Here is a 23,399-nt window from a genome sequence, read left to right as displayed (position 1 = left end):
TGAGATATTCAAAAAATGTACATAATTTTTTTGTAAGTCATTAATGAAATACCAAAATGCAACACAAAAAATAACATCAACCAAAAATAGATGACTACCACATGCGCTTCACTTAATAATGTTATTTCAAATGTAGCAAGTTCAGAAATGTCTTAGAATTTACTTAAGATAGGTGATTAGTAATATTAAAAGAAAATTCCCTTGAGAAAACTAATATTACAAGGAGACAGAATGGCTGGCCAGTATTTTACCCTGAGGAGGTAAAATTCCATTACTGTCAATAGGCACATTTAAAAGTGGGAATAACTAACTATTGCTAGCTTTTGAACTTGTTACTTTCTCCTAACCTAGAAAAGAGGGACAGGTTAGTGAAAGTTGGGAAGGAGAGGTATGTCACTCAGTCTACAGCTTGGAGGGATCCACCTACATTGAAAACGCCTCCACTTTCCCTAACTATCTCTTTCAGCACTGAGGAAAGAACTAACATTTGCAAAAGCTAAGAATTGCTTTTTTCTACTTTTACATGTACAGTACAAAAATTTTGCCTCCTAAAGGCAAGTATGGACCTGAAATTTTGTATTCTTACAATTTTAAAGGCAATTAATAAATGGAGTGGCATCCCAAAGAGCACAGAGTGATCAGAGGCACTCACTCCGCCTTCAGGCCACGAAACCAAAATATTTTGAGCACTTAATCACACAATTTTAATGTTGATAAGCAAGAGTTTCCAATGTGCATAAAACAATCAAATTATTTTTTAAATTTTGATTCCTGGTAGCTAATTCTAAGACATCAAACAGTTTGTTGCAGCCTGATCTTCAGAAACAAAAACATTCCAAGGGCTATTGCAGCAGATTTATTTATAAAGTTCCAAACAAACACACTAAAATTTGTGAAATGGATAGAGAACCTAGTTATAAAAAAAACACTGTTTAGGGAAGATGAGAAGATTCATTTTCTCTCCAACGCCTGCAACAGCTATTCATGTGAATTTTTAATAATATGCAAGCTGTGCATCTCACTAATTTTACACCTTATTACAAGACCAGTATTCCTGGTGTGACTGCAGATTAACAAAAATAGTTTTCTTATTTGCATATTTATTATTTGTTAGGTGTTAAACAGGCAATTGTTTACAGCAAACAAAACAAACAAGACTTGTCATCTAGAAATTTCAATAAAACCACAAGCCAATTGAACTTTATAGTTATATTAAACAATTTATAACACGGTATGGCTATGTTTGCAAATAAAGCACTACAGTGCTGTGTCAAGCAAAATCTTTAATAAATAAATCTATCCACTACATACAGCAACTAATAAACACTGCTGGTGCAGACACAACATGCTTCACAAGTTAAGACAGTTCCACAAAATTGTTTTGAATCAAACTCACTCCATCTGTTGGTGTTAAATCGGGGAGGAACATTATCACTGCTAGCTGTACTGCCAAAAAAGTGAATGTCTGCAATAAATAACAAGACCTTTGAAAATCTACTCCAAGTAAAATGGTTATCAGATGTAATTGTCACTAAAAGGAAGCGTTTTGGTACTTATGTCAACAATATTGTACATTTATTTAACCATTTATTAGGGCACTGAATAAAAATATACTTTTGTTATAAATAAGTGGTTATGACACGTCACTCTACTACCTTCCTCCAAAATGAAATATATTATGTTCCTTTCATCTACAAGGTGTTCCATTTATCCGATGACTACATGCGTGGGATCTTGTTTGTCGGCTGCTGGAGACACGCAGGCTGATCTCCATGTTAATGTTGCACTACACATCTTTTCGGCCAGTGTAATTTGAACATTGAAACAAACATCACAATTGTAACAGTGAAGTATCTGAATGCAACAATGGCAAGACTGAATTATTCCATTATACAAAGAGAATTTATTTACAATCTGTATGTGTGTGCTGAGTCCATCTGTAATGTCTGGAGATGGCTTTAACAGAAGTTCTCAGGTGTTTGAATTATGAGTCATGGCACAGTTCAGAAAATAGTGAATAAATTTCACACAATGGGAAGTGTTCAGGATAAGGAGCACAAAAAATGAAGTACAGTGTTCACAGAAGCTCATGTCAATGACACTGTATAGCACCTCAAAATTCCTCTATAAAGTTTCTTGAAAGTCTTTCACAGATATCACAAATTTCTTGCACCTCTGCTAACTTACTTGGGCTAAGGCCCTATAAAGTAACAGCAGCACAAGAATTAAAGCCCAGTGATCCTGCATACAGCATTAGGTTTTGTACATGGGTTTTGAAACCTATGCATGAAAGTGAAATGGATCTTTACCTCATTGTGTTTTCGCTTACATGAATATGCCAATTCCCATAATTGTAAACAGTGAAGTGTCAACAGACCTTTTCTGCTTCATGGGGAACCCCTTCACAATCAGAAAATAGGTGTTTGGCGCGTAGTCAGTTGTGACAGAATAACAGGCACAATTTTTTTTAACAACACAGTTAACAGTGAAAGATTTGAGTGAAACATTTTGCAACCGTGTTTTAATGAATTAAGTGAAAGAGAACAAAAATCCAAATTTTTTCAACAAGGTTCGGTAATGGCTCATATTGTCAATGTTTCTTTGCATGAAATTCAAGATGTGTTCCACAATAGTCAATAGCAACAATATCTGGCCCACTCGAACTCCCAATTTAATAGCATCTGATTCAATTTGTGGTGAGCACTAAAGGATAAAGTGTACACAACAAATCTGCACATGTCACTGAAACTCAAGGATTATATCCATGACTCAGTTAACTCAGTTTCTCAAAGAGAATTACATTGTGTGATGAATAAATTCTTGAGGTGTCAGAAAAGTGTGAAAAACAATGGCACACAGTTCTAGCATATCCTTGTATGACACGACTGCGTACAAAATTTATTTGCATGTATTTTCAATTCAGTACTGCAGTAGTACACGGGCGACATCACATCAGATTTGTTGTGCAACGGAGCGCTTGTTGTCCGTCACCTACTGCATCGTGCATGCAGACTTCAGATAAATAGAACATCCTGTACACACTGCACAATACAAATAAATGTAATGATGGCTTCATTTTTGATGTTTATACTTTGGTAATGGGTTTATTCTTATAGTACTTTACAGCATGAGATAAATTATGTTTTATTTTCATTTCTGAAACACAGGATACCTAGGTCTTTAATGACTGAGATAATAATTTCACTCTACAAAACTGTTGGTTGAGTAGAAAATAGGCAACACTGTTTAATAACAGAACTAAACCTGGATATTTCATCCTGGACAAAAAATGAGAAGCAGAAAAAACAATTAAAAAAATAGTGAACTACAGTGGTTGGTGCACCCATGGCAGCACCAAGGGGCACTGGAATTTGAAACTAAAGGATATAAATGATGAATAAGGCTAACAAAAGGTCAAACATTCACACACAATACAGTTTTCCCCTCTATAAAACAGTTCTGTAACATATTAGTTTCTTCTAGCATATTGAATGTCAACATACATTGAGGATTCGAATTCTGCCATACTACTTTTTGTACTTTCTTTGGTAGCTTCCCTTATGACAATTAATTCATTTTTGTTCTCTAACAAAAGCATTTACCATTTTCAAGTGGTTCTTGGTGACCAACTAACCCCAACATGTAGCTAATTGCACACTTATGGCAAGTAACCATCTCTCTAAATATGTCTTTGGTTGGATGCGACACTTGACAAGCATTCATGCATGACTGGAATGTGATCAGTACTTCTCAATTTAAATATTGCAGTAACGTTGTTTGATATGCTGTGGATAAATACTGTGTCCATCCTTATATTTCCCTTCATTTCCTTTTTCACCTTTCTTATGCACACATGTATTTCCCATCCTCACTAGTGCAATGGTGCTGTACTTTCGTGGTACCCTGTTATCACCTTCTGTAGCTGCTTCAATTGCACCACATCCTCTCTCTCCACCCTTTTCCCCATTATTCCACAAGATATGCAATATTGCCTATGAGCCAATGTTTTTCTGGTGCACAAGGATCACAGATATACAATGAATTATTCTCTTCCCTCAGTGCCTTTCTACTGCCCACTGTGTAAATCCTTTTTTGACTCTAAACAACAAATCCTTCATGTTTATGTAATGTGTTTCCTCCTGCTATGCATCCTTCAGTTTTACACCCAAGATTCTCCTTATTGCTCCCAGATATCATCTGCATACCTTTTTCACTCCTTATAGATAAATCCCATTGCACATGTATCTTTGCTCTACCTGTCTAGATCAATTCAGAGAAACATCCTTATCCCTAGCTAAAACCCAGTTCCACATCATGCTCCTGAAATTATGCCTAATCCATGGACTTAATCTCTCACTTCCCCCTCACTTTTTTGCCACGAACTCCTCTGACAAGTATCCACTAAAATCTTGCCTCTCCTAATTTTCAACTCACCCTCCCCCTTCCCCCCAAACTCCCATCCAAACAGTCCCTGGTTACCTTTCAGGAGTTCCTTACCTCTGACATTGTTTCACCTTTTTTCCTAGTTCCTTTCACAACACAAAACCCTCATTAGAAGATAGGACAGCCACCCACAACCACAAAACAGGACCTTATCTGATCATCCTACTTAGGGACTGAGGTTCCACCACTGTCTTGACAAAATGCAGAGGTTGCACGAAAAAGTATCTGCCAACTGTTTGACTTCTCCATCTGAGAGGGCCATTCAGTAAGAAATGCAACACTTTTTTCTCAAAGCAAGACGGTTTTATTCATGATTTGAATACACCACCGTCTTGACAAACTGCAGAGGTTGCACGAAAAAGTATCTGCCAACTGTTTGACTTCTCCATCTGAGAGGGCCATTCAGTAAGAAATGCAACACTTTTTTCTCAAAGCAAGACTGTTTTATTCATGATTTGAATACACCACATTGTTTCCAATTATTTGGATATAAAACCCTATCTTTCAAATGATCTGCATTCAATACTACAGTATTAGCCACCTTAATGTGAGAGCTTGCGTGTTCTCTAGGTAGTACTCCAATGGTCTGTGACTAAACCAAGTACTTGCTGTACTAATTCCTTTCCCTTCATTAGCACTTTCCATAGAGTTCAACTTTCAGAGGGCCAAGGAGATGGAAGTCACAAGTTGCAAGATCCGGGCTATAGGATGGATGGGGAAGAGCAGAGAATCTTTTACACTAAACTCGCAGCCTAGTTTCCCATATTGAAGATGGAAATAGTTACTTTTACTGCCTCTTGTCTTGCCTTCACACCCGGATGGCTGCCACCTTCCTATTAACATCCACATGCCCATGGGCTTGTTAATGTCTAACACTAATGCTCCTCATATCCTCCCATCTTCAAATGTGCTACCTCACTTCTTATGCATCAGTCCAACACAATCCTTATGCATTACTACTTCTCCAAAGGGAATATATTCAAACAATTCATAGTACAGCCATGGGCACCGACTTCACCAACTTGTTTATGGGTCACCTAGGGGAACATTACGAACAAGCCAGAACTTAAACTACTCATCTTGTTCAGAAGCATTGATAGTATCTTGATGATCAGGATCCAGGGCTGCCACATTCTATATTATTCCAAAATCTCAACACTTTATCCCAATACCACCATTATGATAGCTGCCATCCCTTTCACACTAAAAAGTTCTGTCCAATACAGAAGAGGGAAACATTCCACGTGGGAAAAATATATCTAAAAACAAAGATGATGTAACTTACGAAATGAAAGTGTTGGCATGTTGATAGACACACAAACAAACACAAACACAAACACACACACAAAATTCAAGCTTTCGCAACCAACGGTTGCTTCGTCAGAAAAGAGGAAAGGAGAGGGAAAGACGAAAGGATGTGGGTTTTAAGGGAGAGGATAAGGAGTCATTCCAATCCCGGGAGCGGAAAGGCTTACCTTAGGGGGAAAAAAGGACAGGTATACACTCGCGCACACACACACACACACACACACACACACACACACACACACACACACACACACACACACACATCCATCCGCACATACACAGACACAAGCAGACATTTGTAAAGGCAAAGAGTTTGGGCAGAGATGTCAGTCGAGGCAGAAGTACAGATGCAAAGATGTTGTTGAAAGACAGGTGAGGTATGAGCGGCGGCAAATTGAAATTAGCGGAGATTGAGGCCTGGCGGATAACGAGAAGAGAGGATATACAGAAGGGCAAGTTCCCATCTCCGGAGTTCTGACAGGTTGGTGTTAGTGGGAAGTATCCAGATAACCGGACGGTGTAACACTGTGCCAAGATGTGCTGGCCGTGCACCAAGGCATGTTTAGCCACAGGGTGATCCTCATTACCAACAAACACTGTCTGCCTGGGTCCATTCATGCGAATGGACAGTTTGTTGCTGGTCATTCCCACATAGAAAGCTTCACAGTGTAGGCAGGTCAGTTGGTAAATCACGTGGGTGCTTTCACACGTGGCTCTGCCTTTGATCGTGTACACCTTCCGGGTTACAGGACTGGAGTAGGTGGTGGTGGGAGGGTGCATGGGACAGGTTTTACAACGGGGGCGCTTACAAGGGTAGGAGCCAGAGGGTAGGGAAGGTGGTTTGGGGATTTCATAGGGATGAACTAAGAGGTTACGAAGGTTAGGTGCATGGCGGAAAGACACTCTTGGTGGAGTGGGGAGGATTTCATGAAGGATGGATCTCATTTCAGGGCAGGACTTGAGGAAGTCGTATCCCTGCTGGAGAGCCACATTCAGAGTCTGATCCAGTCCCGGAAAGTATCCTGTCACAAGTGGGGCACTTTTGTGGTTCTTCTGTGGGAGGTTCTGGGTTTGAGAGGATGAGGAAGTGGCTCTGGTTATTTGCTTCTGTATCAGGTCGGGAGGGTAGTTGCGGGATGCAAAAGCTGTTTTCAGGTTGTTGGTGTAATGGTTCAGGGATTCCGGACTGGAGCAGATTCGTTTCCACATCAAACGGTCCCTTCCCTACAGCCTAGGTCTTCGTGGCAAACGAATCTGCTCCAGTCCGGAATCCCTGAACCATTACACCAACAACCTGAAAACAGCTTTTGCATCCCGCAACTACCCTCCCGACCTGGTACAGAAGCAAATAACCAGAGCAACTTCGTCATCTCCTCAAACCCAGAACCTCCCACAGAAGAACCACAAAAGTGCCTCACTTGTGACAGGACGCTTTCCAGGACTGGATCAGACTCTGAATGTGGCTCTCCAGCAGGGATACGACTTCCTCAAATCCTGCCCTGAAATGATATCCATCCTTCATGAAATCCTCCCCACTCCACCAAGAGTGTCTTTCCGCCGTCCACCTAACCTTCGTAACCTCTTAGTTCATCCCAATGAAATCCCCAAACCACCTTCCCTACCCTCCGGCTCCTACCCTTGTAACCGCCCCCGGTGTAAAACCTGTCCCATGCACCCTCCCACCACCACCACCTACTCCAGTCCTGTAACCCGGAAGGTGTACACGATCAAAGGCAGAGCCACGTGTGAAAGCACCCACGTGATTTGCCAACTTACCTGCCTACACTGTGAAGCTTTCTATGTGGGAATGACCAGCAACAAACTGTCCATTCACATGAATGGACCCAGGCAGACAGTGTTTGTTGGTAATGAGAATCACCCTGTGGCTAAACATGCCTTGATGCACGGCCAGCACATCTTGGCACAGTGTTACACCATCCGGGTTATCTGGATACTTCCCACTAACACCAACCTGTCAGAACTCCGGAGATGGGAACTTGCCCTTCAGTATACCCTCTCTTCTCGTTATCCGCCAGGCCTCAATCTCTGCTACTTTCAATTTGCCGCCACTCATACCTCACCTGTCTTTCAACAACATCTTTGCCTCTGTACTTCCGCCTCGACTGATATCTCTGCCCAAACTCTTTGCCTTTACAAATGTCTGCTTGTGTCTGTGTATGTGCGGATGGATGTGTGTGTGTGTGTGTGTGTGTGTGTGTGTGTGTGTGTGTGTGTGTGTGTGTGTGTGCGTGCGCGCGCGAGAGAGAGAGAGTGTATACCTGTCCTTTTTTCCCCCTAAGGTAAGCCTTTCCGCTCCCGGGATTGGAATGACTCCTTACCCTTTCCCTTAAAACCCACATCCTTTCGTCTTTCCCTCTCCTTCCCTCTTTCCTGATGAAGCAACCGTTTGTTGCAAAAGCTTGAATTTTGTGTGTCTATTGACCTGCCAGCACTTTCGTTTGGTAAGTCATATCATATATATATATATATATATATATATAGCCACCAACGGTGTGTGGCAGAGGGTAGGTTGCACCACTACTAATCATTTACCTTTCTGTTCCACCCGTAAACAGAATGAGGTAAAATAACAATACATATACCTCCATACAAACCCTAATTTCTACCTTACATTCATGCCCTTTACGCAAAATGTTTCTTGGCAGCAGTGGAATTTTTCTTCAGTCAGCTTCAAATGATGGTTCTCAAAATTTTCTCAATTGCATTCATCGAAAAACACATCACCTTTCCTGGAGGGATTCACATTTGAGTTCCCAAACCATCTCCATAACACTCGCATGTTGACAGATAGCACACAGTCTAATAAAATGCAGTACTCAGTCATCTGTACAATAAGCGCCACACACTGAAAGGAAGGAATATTGGCTTTAACGTCCCATTAACAATGAGGTCATTACAGATGGAGCACAAGCTCAGTGTCTCTCAAGGATGGGAAAGGAAATAACCAGTGCCCTTTCAGAACCATCCCAGCATTTGCCTTGACCAATTTAGGGAAATCACAAAACCTAGATCTGGATGGCTGGACGCAGGTTTGATTGAACTGTCATTCTCCCGAATGCGAGTCCAGTGTGCTAACTACTGTGCCACCTCGCTCGGTAAACACACTGAAACGTTTAATCACCAGATCAAGCAGCCACGCTTTGGAGGACTGTGGCGTATGCAAAGATAAGTAAGAAGAACCTCAACCCATCAACATTGCTGTGTTGAGGGCTTTACTACTTACAGTATGTCACTTCCAGCCACTCATCCTCCAGGTATGCAAGACATTTTATCCATCCTCCAGTGATGCAAGACATTTTATGCATCCTCCAGTGATGCAAGACATTTTATCTGAACAGCAAAGTGATTGCAACTAACTGAGGATCGTGACACACCTCCTTGGCTGCAACATCTCCCCTTTCATTCCACACAATACTCATGTGCCCTGGCACACCCCCAGCCACTGTATTTGGAGGAGGGCGTCCTGGATATTATGAACTGCTTTATCCATTTGGTACAAGCATTGTAGAAAATGAAGGGCACTCGGAGAATAAGAACAGGCAAGAAATTTAGTACTCTAATGACATCTCGCATGCTCCAGTGCCCAGAACACATATAAATCCACATGAAAGACAATCAAATCCTGAGGCTGTCTGACCCTGAGGATACGATCAGGGAAAACCACAGCAACCAATAGAGTCCTCCTGTTTTGATCCACTTGTAAAGACAGCTGTAGAGTTGTGATGCTCAGTTAAAATGTCCTTACAGAATGTGTTAAAAACATGTGCAGGAGTGCAACCTCTTCTGTACTGCACTAAACACAAAATTACTCTGGGTCTCTGCAGTAACTTGGGTGGAGACACTTACTACCCTTGGTCTGGGGTTGTGCTTGTTCCACATCAAGTGACTCCTGTGCACCCAGCATGTGGATCCCAAACAGCCTTGTGGCTTGCAGATGATTGGAGAAAAGCCATTCCAGAGGCAGACAAGCAACAATATGATATGCAAGTGAATTCAGAGTTGCGAGGAACTTGCATACCTGAGGCAATCAGATTGTAAGAGATGGCTTAACAGCCTCAAGACAGAGATTGGGCATGGGCGCACGCACACATATACCCGCAGAAAACTGAAAATCCATCATGCAACCCACTCCTCTAATCTTTACACTGTACGATTCAAGTGGTGAGTCAGTGTTGCAACACTGGAGGAGGAACAAAAAACAGCAAAATCACCCGCAAATAAGGAGCATTGTACAGGACTCCTCCCCACACATGTGATACTGTTTATGGGTTTGGCAAAGTGGGTAACACAAAGCAGTGCCCTGAGGGACACCATTCCCCTGCTTGAAACGATCTGACAAGAGTGTTAGCAACAGTGGACCTAAACGATTATTTAGACAGGAAAAACTGTATGAAAATGGAGAGGTAGCCACGAAAGCCCCACTGATGAAGTTACTCCATTACTAAGATAGTGATGTTTACACAGAAAATCCTGCTTAATAGCCACATCTGCAGAATCAGGTCGTCGACAGTGAATCTAAATCCCTGAACCACAATGAGAGTGGCTAAGGAATTGTTTAGTCTCTAGCAACCAGACCACATGAGAGATAAACATCCACTCCTAGGGTAGGTGTTAGACTCAGAATTGTTGGATCTGAAGTCCAACTTGTCTCTCTCTAGAATCACATGGTAGAGGTGCAATGTCACATCATGGCTGACATTAGCAGTAGTCTTTGCAAAATAATCTGCCATCATCTGAGTGATGTCTCTGGGCATTGTTTGGAGACAACCCTATTCCTGCTCTGCTGTTATTAGTACATGACTGTGGTTGTTGGAAATCCTTCTGATGGCTTCCCATACTTTTTTTGAATGTGTGGAACGGTTGATGGAGTCCAGGAACACTTTCCATGACCTTTGCTTGCTCTCCTTCATTACATGTTGAGCCTTGGCTCTTGTGACCCAAAAGGCCATAAGGTTGTCTGCTGCTGCACGATATTTAAATCCCTGGAGAGCAGCACACCTGTCCCGATTACTGAGTGGCACTCACCGGTCCATCAAGATACAGGTTACCTTCTATGATGACTTTGGGGTGGATGAGTCAGCAGCATGATCACTCGTGTAACGTGGTGCACCCATTCCTGGAAACTGTTGCGGTGTCCAGACACAACCAGTTAGCTGAACAGGGTCCAGTTAGCCCAGCTGACCATCCCTTTTGGTGGCTTCTGATCTGGCAAAGCTTCACCCAGTAGATGGATCCACAGTGAGATGTGGTCACTGGAATGGAGGTCATCAGCTGCTTCCCACTGAGTGGTGTCTGCAAGGGCGGGAGAGCAGAATGCAAGGTGTCAGGAGTTTCAGCTTCTCCACGTGTCCTGATATGTTCTATTGTAATATGGGAGTCATCTTATCACTGGGGCAGCAATTTTATCCTGTGTTTCTGCCGGGGAGGGGAGCAGACACTAGGTGGAGGCTCAGTCTTGGGGCACGACAGTGCCTCCAGTCTGACATCAAGGTCCATTGGCTCTACAGAAGAATCCTGAAGGAGGTCAGAGAGAATGACGTCGACATCGTCAGATTGCTTACTTCTTGACTCCGTCAAAGATAGAAGCTTTGCCTTTGATTTTTTGCACTGGGTAGGCGGTAGTAGTGGCAGCACTGGACAGTGTACCCGACTGAATCTTTGAAGGGGAAGGAAGCTCTGCAACTTTGGCAACACACCCTCTTCTGAAGTTCTGAGGAGAGTTACAGGGGTCAAAGTAACTGCAACAGCACAAGTGCATTGACAAATGGAGGTACTAGAGCTAACACTAGCAACTTCTATTTATGGAGCAGCACTGGCTTTCTGCACTGGCTGTTTAAGAACCGAAGCAAAGGAGGTAGCGAATGATGGAGTCAGCAAGGCTTCATGCATCTTTTTGGCTTCGACACACAGGATACACTTTGTTGCCTTATGCTCTCGTTCTTCCGTTGTTTCAAGATATATGCTACAGTCTCCACCCCATGCAGGATGAGCCCCAGAGCAATTCAAATACATCAAAGGAGAGGAGCAAGTGACTCCTTCATGGGCCACCTTATCACATTTGCTGCAAGTAGCTTCACCAAGTAGCTTCACTACGACACCCAAGTGTAGTATGCCCAAACTGCTGGCATTTAAAACAGCACATTGGGTTGGGGGGCATAAGGCCACTCACTTATGTGAAGGAACCTGCCTGAACATGCTCAGGAAGTTTCATGCTACTGAACGTCACTATAAGGGAGGCAGATTTTACAGGATCCTCATCCACATTCTTCATGCTGTTTTGCACATTGACCATAGCTTCCGGAGCCAACTCCTTTTTCAGTTCCTCCTTGGGAATGTCCATCAGGTCCCTGCACATCATAACTCCTTTGCTGTAACTAAAGGTGATGTGTAGCTCAGTTGCTATGGCATATCCCCAAGGCACTGAGTTTTCTTGAGGTTCTTAAGTTGGTGGGAAATGGAAGTTTCTACCTACAGTGCCCCATTATGCAATTGCCTGCCTGATTTTAGAGTGCCAGCAATGTCCTCTAAGCCTTTTTGAATATAGAAAGGTGAAACTTCCTCGAAGCTGCCCTCTTTCCTTTTCAGTATTAAACACACATTCTGATTACCAGCATGGATTCTGTTACTAGAGACAAAATAACTCCCAATTCAGGATGACCGACCACAATAGCCCTCTTGTTTGATTGAGTGTCGGTACCTATCAGCAGCCCATCCTTTCCGCCAAGAGAAGGAGAGAATTTTAAAAAGTCCCACGATATAGGGAAATAAAGACAGAGCCCCACAAGCCTAGGTAAGCCTCATACAACTGGGGTGCAGCAGGATCCTCAGAGGATGCCCACTAATGACTGTTCCACCTGAACAGCCATGCATCTTATCAGTGCACAGCACGTGAGACCCTTTCTTTTTATTTTTTTAAAAATATATACAGCTTGTTATCATTGTCATGATCCGTGTGGTCAAGCCAAGATCTCCATTCCCTGTGATACACAATGTTCCACCATTGTGCCGCACAGTGGTCGCTGAAGCACAGCCTGAGTTTATGGTAACAGAGGACTGGTGGCGCTTACGAGTCCCAGCTCAGGAACCATGAGGTGTCAGGCCTGTACCCAGAAAATGAATACTGAGCCCTGAGGGCCACTGAAAGTTCACAAGATATCATTTGAGAAAAGGGCAAGCTGAGTTACACCTGAGTGATGCTTTCTAAAACTGAGATGATCTGTGGACAGAAGCTTTTCTGTTAAGGAAATTTATGGTATTCGTACTGAGAATATGTCCAAGAATTCTGCTGTAAATCAATGTTTATGATATTGGTTTGTAATTTTGTGGGTCAGTTCTTTTATCCTTCTTATATACAAGAGTGACCTGCACTTTTTTTCCAGACATTTGGGACACTGCACTGGGCGAGAGATTTGTGACAAATACAAGCTAAGTAAGGGGGCTAATGCCATAGAGAACTTTTTGTAAAAGCGAATTGGGATTCCACTGGGACCTGGTGACTTATTTGTTTTCAACTCTTTCAGTTGATTCTCTACACCAGAAATGCCTATTACTATGTCCTCTGTACGGGAATCTGTGCGATGCTCCAATGACAGTACATTGGTACAATCCTCCTGCGTGAACAACTTCTTAAATGTGAAATTTAAAACGTCAGCGTTCCTTTTGCTATTATTTATTACCACACCATATTAGTCAATGAGTGACTGGATAGAAGCCTTTAACCTGCCTAGCGATTTTACGTAGAACCATAATTTTCTCGGCAAGATCTTTTGCTATGGTACGAAAGAGGTATTAGTTTATGCTTCGCACATCAGTCTTTTGAGAGCTGCACAAATCTCTGCTGAATTTCGCCTGTCATCACTTATGTATTCACTTTTGAAGCAAGAGTGCAACAGCCTTTGCTTCCTCAGCATTTTCTGATTCTGTTATCAAACTATAGTGGGTCTTTCCCATCCTTAATTCACCTACTCAGCACATACTTTCCCAGAGCGCAACTTACAATTTGTTTAAACTTTGGTTGTAATTCCTCTACTTCAATCATATTGGCACTAAATTATGTCCATTCACTGCCCAAGTGGGATGCTGGCAACTGCTTATCTGCTCCTACTAACAAAATTACTCTCCTAGGCCTTTCCATTAGTTTGCCAACTTTAGCAAGTAGTGTCACTATGATGACATCATGCTCGCTAATCCCTGTCTCCATATTGAGACCACTGATGCAGTCAGGTCTGTTTGTAACTAAAAGGTCTCAAATACTTCCACTGCACATGGACTGTCTAATTAGCCACTCAAGACAGTTTTTGGAAAACTGTGTTTGAAAGTAGTTCACAGAATTGCTTGTCCGTTCCCCCTGCAATGAATCCATTGATTCAGTAGATTAAAGTCACCTCCTACCAATATTGGATGAACTGGGTATTTCCACACCAATGAGCTTTGAGTTTTTTTGAGTGACTCAAACTATCATGGCAGAATTGGGTGGCTGGCAAAAACATCCAACGATTAACCTGAATTCATTTAATACCCGTTACACACGTCCAAATAACTTTGCAGTTTCACTAAAAATCTACCTCATTAGAGGTATTTTTGCAGACTGCAAAGAACACAGCCTCTCCTATGGGATCCAACCTGTGTTTTCAATGTACTTTCCATGGCTTGCTAAATATTTCAGAGCTTTATTATGAACTGCCTATTTACGGATAAAATTTTGACAGTCTAAGTGTGTTTCGTCCGAACAATGTCCGATTTCGCTATTTGCATGTTACTGGTGATTGTTCAACAGAGTACCTCAAACTCCCATGCTCAATCAACAAGTACTCTTGCTACTCAAGTAGCCGATTCCGTTGTGTAGTGCCCCCCTAACAAGGGGAGTCCTTCAGCTCTCCAGCCAATAATGCAAAGCCAGAATTCTGCAGCCAAGACTGTCACAGAGTCAACAAAATCCTTTGGCTGAGACCCTCTATTTGGCTTCAATCAAAGGACCCCAATCAAATCTGGGAACAATGCTATAAATTATGAGCCCTGCTTGCAACTGCATATGAGGCCAGTGGTCTTTACCACTTCTGCCAGCCAGCCAACCAGCCATGTGAACTGAAGATGGCCTTAGAACCCAGCAGGCGTTATTGGTACTGACGTGAGCCGCAACTTGCAAGTGACTGACTGCACCCTGCACACTTGATAGCTGCAGGCAAGGCCTCCACCATATCTCGGATGATGAACCCTGGGAGACCTACCAAGTTCACATGGTTTTCTTTCCGCCCCTGAATGCTACTTCCTTAAGAGGCTCCTTAACATCTGAACTTGTGAAACTAGTAAAACACCTCCCCAGTGTGCCTGCTTGGATCCTGCTGAAGGAGTGGCTACATTTCCACTCGCACAGTAACTGGTGGGGCCTAATGGCCAGCCTCCACATTGACCTTCTGTGTAAAATGAAGTGACTGTGTTACCAGCCACCACTCTGCCTGCAGTGAGGGCGGATCCCCCAGACAGGTTGACTGGAATGTGCCTCAGCAGCAGAGCCCATACACGAAATAAAAGTCATCTGAGGTGTTCTACGTGATGTATCAGATGTGCCATCACTGCTACAACCCAAGGCAGCACCCTGAGGATGGCTGACCTAAGCCAAAAGCACCTTCATCTGTTTGCAAATTGAAGCCAACTACTCCTTTATAGGCACACAACACGGACATATCCTGTTCACCTCAGCACTACTGATAAACACACAAAAAGCTAAATATGTAACTTGCTGATCTGCAAGTGCCCAGCAGGCAATTGTTTGAAGTAGACCAACAAACAAACAGATGCTAGCTCTTCAAAACAAACAACTGAATAACAGCTGCACTACAAACTACCTGCATTTACACCTTTAAGTTACAAAATATGAGATTACACCTCTCAAATAGAAAAACACACACAGAATTTAAGATATATACTACTAAGATTACATAGAAAAAGCTAAATATGTAACTTGCTGCTCTGCAAGTGTGTGGCAGGTGACAGCTGAATCTGCACAGAAGCAATGATGAGCAATCCCTCACCCAGGTCTAAGACCTAAGACCTAAGACCTTCACAGACAGGCATTCTCCTCCAATCCTAGTCCATAAACAGAACCATTGTTAAGTTTTTTATTTTAACAGTGGTTAGTCTCATCAAAAGAAGCCTCACAACTAAGAACAGCTCTGCTGCCACACATCTCATAAGCTACAGAGGTAATTAAAATGCCAGTGTTTCCGACTCATCACACTGAAAATGTGATTCAACACACTGAAAATGAAGTTCTAAATTCTGTTGTCTTTAAAAAGTACCGTGAAATATACTTCACATTGCAGACACCAGACAGCATACTTTTCAAGTTGTTGTTTCATAAATTTTGTCAGGTACCTGCCATCATATATAATGTAAAACCACTCAGATTGTTTCTTGTTTTTTATTTGTTGAGATTGTTATCTTCAGAAGGAAAAGTATCAGTTTTCAAGTAACTGTGTTTGTTCTTGTCGAAAGGAAGACAATGAGGTAACACACTCTTGCTCATTGTGGGAGCAATTCATTTACTGCAGGAACCTTTATATCTTTGTCCCAATCATGCAGTTGCATAATAAACTGGAACAGATGTGCTATTATTGATGATAGTTCATTCCACTGCCTCCTCAGCTGCTTGCTCATATCGCTACTCACCAAACAGGAAATAGTTCATATTGTTGGATTCTCAAAAAATGATTCAAATGGCTCTGAGCACTATGGGACTTAACTTCTGAGGTCATCAGTCCCCTAGAACATAGAACTACTTAAAACTAACTAACCTAAGGACATCATACACATCCATGTCCAAGGCAGGATTTGAACCTGCGACCACAGCGGTCGCGCGGTTCCAGACTGTAGCACCTAGAACCACTCGGCCACCCCGGCCGGCTGTTGAATACTCCCATCGCTGCTTGAGTGATACTGTCCATTTGAAAAGCTACATTACTGTAAAACACCCATACTTCACTGATAAATAGTTTCTATGGTTCTAAGAGTGTTTCTGCAACTCAGTTTTAATTCCCTGTTTTATTGTTCCCAACCAAATCAATAAAAATTTACTTTAAATTGTAGCAGAAGAAAACTGATTTCACAAATTTTTGTTGTTCTAAAAAGGCTGTATAATTCACATTGTTTACACGATTCCATTAAGCTGAGGACTATAATTGAAACACTGGCTTTTTCTACAAAATAAACACACATTTTGCATTTAAATTTTAATGCATACGTAAACACAACAGTCACAGTGAAAAAGTGGAAAACCACAGTGTGTACTTACTAGGAGAAGTGAAAACTGGATTGTTTTCAAAATTTGCAAATGAAGGTATGGTGGTAGTACTGGTTGGTGTAAACTGCGAAGAAGAACTGAACGGATCTGAGGGTCCAAAGTCAGCCAGAAACCCAGATGTTTTGTCAGGAGTGAACATGTTGTCCGACGAGGTTACATTTGATGTCTGTAAGATTATAATATAAACTAAATTTTTAGATTTCAGATAAATTAATATTACATGTAAAATGAACAGGTGCATTACTCCTAACTTGAAAAATCACTACTTACATTTATATTAAGAGACGCTGGTTTGGCTTGGGAAGAAATGACACTAGTAAGTGGCTTAGTTTCAGGTATGGAAGTCATTGGGGTTGGAGTTGATGTTCGTGAGTGATTTTGTGTTCCTGGTGGTGAAAAAGTGATGGGACCATTTTTTGATGATACTGATGGCTCCAAATAATATCTGAAATGAATCAACACAATTTTGATTATCTCAGATTTGAAAAATGGAAAACACACCTGTTCCTTTAAGGTGGAAAATGAAATAATATTCTTACCTCTTCTTTTCATACTTAGCTATCATAAACTCTTTGACCTGCTGCTCATCTTTGGTATCTTGCGAGTGGTTTGGATCAAATAAACCCAACCATACTCGCCGACAGTACTAAAACACAAACAATTTACATAAGTGACATGTATTCAACATTTGCAGCATAACTGCATGCAAGATAATGAAAGCTAAAAGTAAGGACTAATTTTTCATAACATATACACATTTTAACACTAATGTAAACATATGTACAAGTTGTTTTTGCAATGAACAACAATAAAGCAGAATTGACTCATTAATCTTCAAACTGCATGTAACATAACTTTAACAAAGGAAATCATCAGTCAGGTACTGGAGCCAATGAATGAACAAGTTACTTACTGTACTGAGGGGAAATACCAACAGCTTAAAAAAAGTAAATAAATTTGATAGAAATAGTGTGTTCTTCATTCAACTTGATGAATATCAAAATCAATATTTGTTTTTATGTTAACAGGGTAAGATAAGCATTATTGCTTTACATTAACCTCAGAACATTTAAAGAAAATTACAATCTTTGCACAATCAATGGCATTGGTAATTATTATTTACATACAATTAGTCACAACCTTTAAAAGAAAAAAAAAAAAAAAAAATTATGACTGATGTTGCTAAGTGGTCATTCCAGTGATGCGTCTACAGCAGTACTCTTCAAGCCAAAGTTCCAATTCATGATTTTTATAAAACAGTTCCCTGTCAAAGGGTTTTATTTATCATCTGCTTTGATTTTCCGAGGGTTTGTACGTTCACCTTCTCAAACTTTGTAAACCCCACTAACCGTAATTCTCTGCCACGGCATTTGTGTTGCTACAGACCACAATGAAGGCACCATGAGCTCACGAGATTACCAAATCTGTAGTTGGTCTACAGATCTCTCCCACATAATGGCCACATAGTGTCCTGGATAACAGGAGTACGTCTTGAGCCTTATATGGGCTTGGGCAGAACAACTGCCTGTGTATTTCTATTCAGATTCAAATTTTCCTAACGTCGTGATTATTATATGCAATATACAAGGGAGGAAGTATTATGTTTGTCATAGAATTGTGCTCAGAGTTTTCAGAAGTCTGTGATGTATCTCTTACCTGTATCATTTAGAAGATAAAGGATTCAAATCCCTGCCCAGCCAATCATATTTGCATTTCCTGTAGTTGAAAGAAATGGGAAAATTGTTCATCTGAGAAGGACATGGCCTAATCCTTGGCAATTTTTGTTATACCTGAGCATGTGCTCCATCTCTAATAACCTCATTATTGATGGGCCACGGAACCTCAGTTTTCCTTCCTTCCTCTTGTACCACCTTCCAGCGAAGATTGTTGAGCATTTCTGTGAAATTTTCACACTGACCAAACAAAGGATGCAATCACACAATATCAGGTCTTTTTTTCCTATTTATATGCAAGACATTACACTGGCCTGCCAATGAAAAACTGGCTGCCATTTTTTGCACAGAGTGTTGATCATCCACAAGTTGAGCAAGTATATGAAGTCTAAAAGACTTGTGGGGCAAGTTACAAAGTGCTTTACCACCTGCTCTCAATTGGGTATGTGCAGGGACAAGCAACGCAGCCCACCACTTGTGACACCAGGGATGGCCAAGTGCAAGATCTGTATACAGTGCATATCACAGTTAGTAACTAAAGCTGACAAGGGTGAAAGTGAACAGGGGAAAAGAGGGGAGGGCGGGGGGAAGTGGTGCACCAAATTGTAAATCACTTCTGTGTATTAATGTTGTCAAACTGGCCCTGGCTCATATGACTGGAAAAAAAGTCCAATTTGCATGACTGGGTAGACAAATGGCTTTTGAGTAATCCCATCCCTTCAGTTCCTTTCATCATGTCCTGAACTTCACATCTCAGTGTCACTTACCATTTGTTATCAGTTGCAGCTGCAGTTCACCTATAACATTCCTCAAGTCAAATCATAAAGCAGATTGGACACAGCCATGACCACATTAGTCCACATAATGTCATATTTGGAAATATCTGCATTGCAGCATTATTTGCCCATTAATAGAGGAACTGAAACAAAACCTCACAAGGGTACAGTCCCTTGTTACTTTGCAAACACCAGATTCATCAGCTTGCAACCCAAATGCATAGGCTCACGACAGCTGGTTCCGGTTGAGTTTAGTATTGTCTGGAAGAGAGTTTATTCTCATGGCCTCTGCAGCAGAGGACCCCAAATTATGAGGTAGCTGCTCCCAAGACCTTTCTGGACAGGCAAGGAGATAGTGTTGCAGCTAGCCAACTAAATCTACAATTTTGTAATACAGTGATCATGGGCTGGGATGTTACACCTGCCGGTATATGGTTCAGACTTTATAATTAGACTGTTATCATTAATAAAAGAAAAAAAAATAATTATCTACATCAGAAGAATCAAAACTAGAAGGTTATCAAATGAAGCAGATAAGGGGGACACAAGAATAATGGATCAACAAATCATTGGAAGCTGGGTTCTCAGATAGCATCTCGAGCTTCTAAGTATCTGTGTGTAATAAGACTCATTTCTGACTCAATTGGGTATCTGCGGGATTAAGTGTAGACCAACGCACAGCAAGTAATTAATTATACGAGTTTAACCAAATGGCCAACAGCTTGAATCAAAAACAAGAGAAAAGGAAATGAGAGACTGAATGAAAAGAAGATGAATTTAAATATGAGAAAGAAGAAGATTCAGAATTAAGGTGAAGGTAGATGACCATAAAAACTTTTGCAACAAATTATTAAATGAATGTAAGAGAAAGGTAACTGAGCATAGATAACAGTGTGAATAAATATATGGTAAATATACATATAAAAACCAAAGATGCTGTGACTTACCAAACGAGAAAGCACTGGTAGATAGACAATAAAAAACACACAAACACTCACGCAAATTTCAAGCTTTTGCAACGCAAGGTTGCTTCATCAGGAAAGAGGGAAGGAGAGGGAAAGACGAAAGGATGTGGGTTTTAAGGGAGAGGGTAAGGAGTCATTCCAATCCCAGGAGCGGAAAGACCTCCTGGGATTGGAATGACTCCTTACCCTCTCCCTTAAAACCCACATCCTTTCATCTTTCCCTCTCCTTCCCTCTTTCCTGATGAAGCAACCTTGGGTTGCGAAAGCTTGAAATTTGTGTGTGTGTTTTTTATTGTGTCTATCTACCAGCACTTTCTCGTTTGGTAAGTCACAGCATCTTTGTTTTTTTATATATATTTTTCCCACATGGAATGTTTCCCTCTGTTATATAAATATATGGTAAGATACAATAAAAATGTTCTTGGTTTACAAGCAACATCACTTTGAATAACACACTTGAGTTTTTGACACCTGTTTCTGGTATCATTATCAGTAGTTCAAACCAATGGCTGCCAAGATATACTGCTTATATAGATGCAATGGCAGCATCTGGAACCTTCCAGAGAGGGACGGAACGATGCATGCACAGAAGACAAGTTAAGCAGCTCCACAGAGCTTCGTGACCAAGTGACACCAGATGACGTGAGGGGCCACCACCACGTTTGAAACTGCCATTCCCTCATCCCTACAAGTGCCAAGCCTCTGTCTCTGGTTTCACTCAAAGTCCAAAGCACACCCCCATGCCCTACTAATTGGGTATCCCTGGTCTCTTAAAATTGTTGTGTTTAACCCAATTTCAGCGAATTCTTTTGTAACAGAATCCCAATATCATGATGTTTAGTTCAAATCTTTCATCTTCTCAAATCTTACTTCGTGTCAATTTCCTAGACAATGTTCAACTCATGGCCGACTTCTGAAGTTCCCTTTGTTTAATATGTTGTTAATGCTCCGCACATTGCTCAGCAACAGTTCTAATAGTTTGATCTATTTAAGTGCTACCTTCGAAGTGGCCACCATACACAACACGAACTCTAAGACTTATGTTGTTTTTAAAGGAGTGTAACAATATCTTATCTTGGAGGTAGAATCAAACACTGGTCTCAGTTCATGTCTCTTCAGCACTCGTCCTATCTTGCCTACAGTTACTTCACAGTACAGAAGGAATGCACTCAGCTTGGCTTCTTCCACCAATTCACGAGTCAACTTTTGTCAGTGGCACCTTGTAGCTTTTTCAGTTTCTTCTTTGCTATAAAAATTTGCTCTAAATGTGTGCTTCAAGTGCTGAAATTCAGATTTCTGCTGGTCGTCATCAGAAATAACTGTTGCCCTGTGTACTAACATGTTCAAACCTGCTTTCTTGTGTGCAGGGTGGTGAAAACTGTTGGGCTTTCAAGTACCAATCAGTGTGTGCAGATTTCCTGTACAGTGAATGAGCAAGCCTGCCTCCTGCCTTCCCTGGAATAAAACATCCATGAATGAAAGCTTGCCACCCCTCTCCAACACTACAGTAAATTTAATGTTGGGATGGACACCAGACACATGGTCAATGAACTACCACATTGCACTGTCTAGAAAACTGGCATAAAATAAAATTTGAGAACATCAGAGTTTTGGCTCAAACACCATCATATTTGGATTCTGTTATAAAAGAAGCAACTGAAATTAGAATAAACAGCAACAATTTTAACAAAGACCACTGGTACACACTTAGTTGGGCATGAGTGCAGGGTTTTCGTCATTGAACGAAAACAGAGATGGAGGCTTGATGTTTGGAGGGATGCAGGAGCAGCAGTTACAAACGAGGTGCTGGTCCCTCGCGCCATCTGATGTCACTCAGTCCCACAGTGGGAAAGAGCTGCTACGAGCTGCCCAGTGAACCTTCTGCACATTTATTACTCCAGCCTTCTCTGGAAGGTTACAGACGCAGCCATTAGGTTGGTTGGGTGATTGATATGGAGGAGGGGACCAAACAGTACTGTCATCGGTCCTATGAGCTAAGGTGACAGAAACCAAGGGAGGAACACCACAAACAGCACAGTCGAGTCACAGGGAAGGGATAATGTGCAAACAAAGAGGGAAAAGGGATGTCAGGGCAGCAGGAAGGGAAAGAACAGAATCACAATACAATGGGGACAACACCAGGGGAAGAAGACATATGAAAACAGGTAACAAAGCAGCACAACATACCAGACAAAAATGTAGGGAAATGGTGGGAATAACCTGGCTGGTGTGGAGGCAAGGTCAAGGCCTCCATAATCAATGCCTACATTAACTGAGGAACTCAAATTCCAGACGAAAATTCGGGGACTTATAGCTGAGAGTACATACTACGTTGGTGAAGGAAATCAGGATACACATAACCATGTGAGGTTCGTCCGCAAACACCACAGACGAGGAAGGTGAAAAAAGCATATTGAGTGCAAAGAGCCAAAATGCGGCAGCAGTCCAGCAAAATATGGGTCACTATGAACAGAGCCCGCAATTACAAAGGGGGGGTGGGGGGGTGGATGGGGGAGGTGGTGGGAGAGCTCAATACTGAGTAAAAACCCATGGGTCAACTTAGTATGGCCAAAATGAAGATCCCAGAGGATGGTAGATTCCTGTTGGGAGAGGCATAGGGGAGAATGCCACATGGTGGTAGTTTCCTTGATGGTGCGAAGTCTATTAGACAGGGGGGTTGCCTACCAAGTCAGCTGACAATTTGAAGTAAAGCCACAAATCCCCCATCGGTAGGGTCAGGAGAATGGGGGGTAGTTGGCCAGTGTCCCAGCCAGATGATCAGCAAGTTCATTACCTGGGATACCTATGTGACCAGGAAACAAGCTGCATCACCAAAATCAATGAGAAGGTCGTGGACAGCAGATACCAAGGGATGGCGGGAAAAACGTCGAGTGATAGCCTTGAAGGCCACTCA

At 41.7% G+C, this 23,399-nt stretch overlaps 1 protein-coding gene across 2 annotated transcripts in view; it reads right to left on the bottom strand.

Annotated features, from left to right (window-relative positions):
• LOC126162324 (arf-GAP domain and FG repeat-containing protein 1) overlaps window positions 1-23,399 on the bottom strand; it is a 97,071-nt gene that overhangs the window by 51,564 nt on the left and 22,108 nt on the right. The window contains exons 4-7 of one of the 2 annotated variants that reach the window (XM_049918750.1): window positions 17,611-17,717; window positions 17,342-17,516; window positions 17,063-17,237; window positions 1,397-1,465 (exon numbers count right to left, since the gene is read on the bottom strand). In XM_049918750.1, coding sequence (XP_049774707.1) covers window positions 1,397-1,465; window positions 17,063-17,237; window positions 17,342-17,516; window positions 17,611-17,717 — 526 coding nt within the window. The remainder of the gene's footprint in view (window positions 1-1,396; window positions 1,466-17,062; window positions 17,238-17,341; window positions 17,517-17,610; window positions 17,718-23,399) is intronic. The other variant, XM_049918751.1, reaches the window with a different exon arrangement.

This window comes from Schistocerca cancellata, chromosome 2 (assembly GCF_023864275.1).
Source record: "Schistocerca cancellata isolate TAMUIC-IGC-003103 chromosome 2, iqSchCanc2.1, whole genome shotgun sequence".
Classification (NCBI taxonomy): domain Eukaryota; kingdom Metazoa; phylum Arthropoda; class Insecta; order Orthoptera; family Acrididae; genus Schistocerca; species Schistocerca cancellata.
This window is presented reverse-complemented; position numbering and strand designations above follow the sequence as displayed.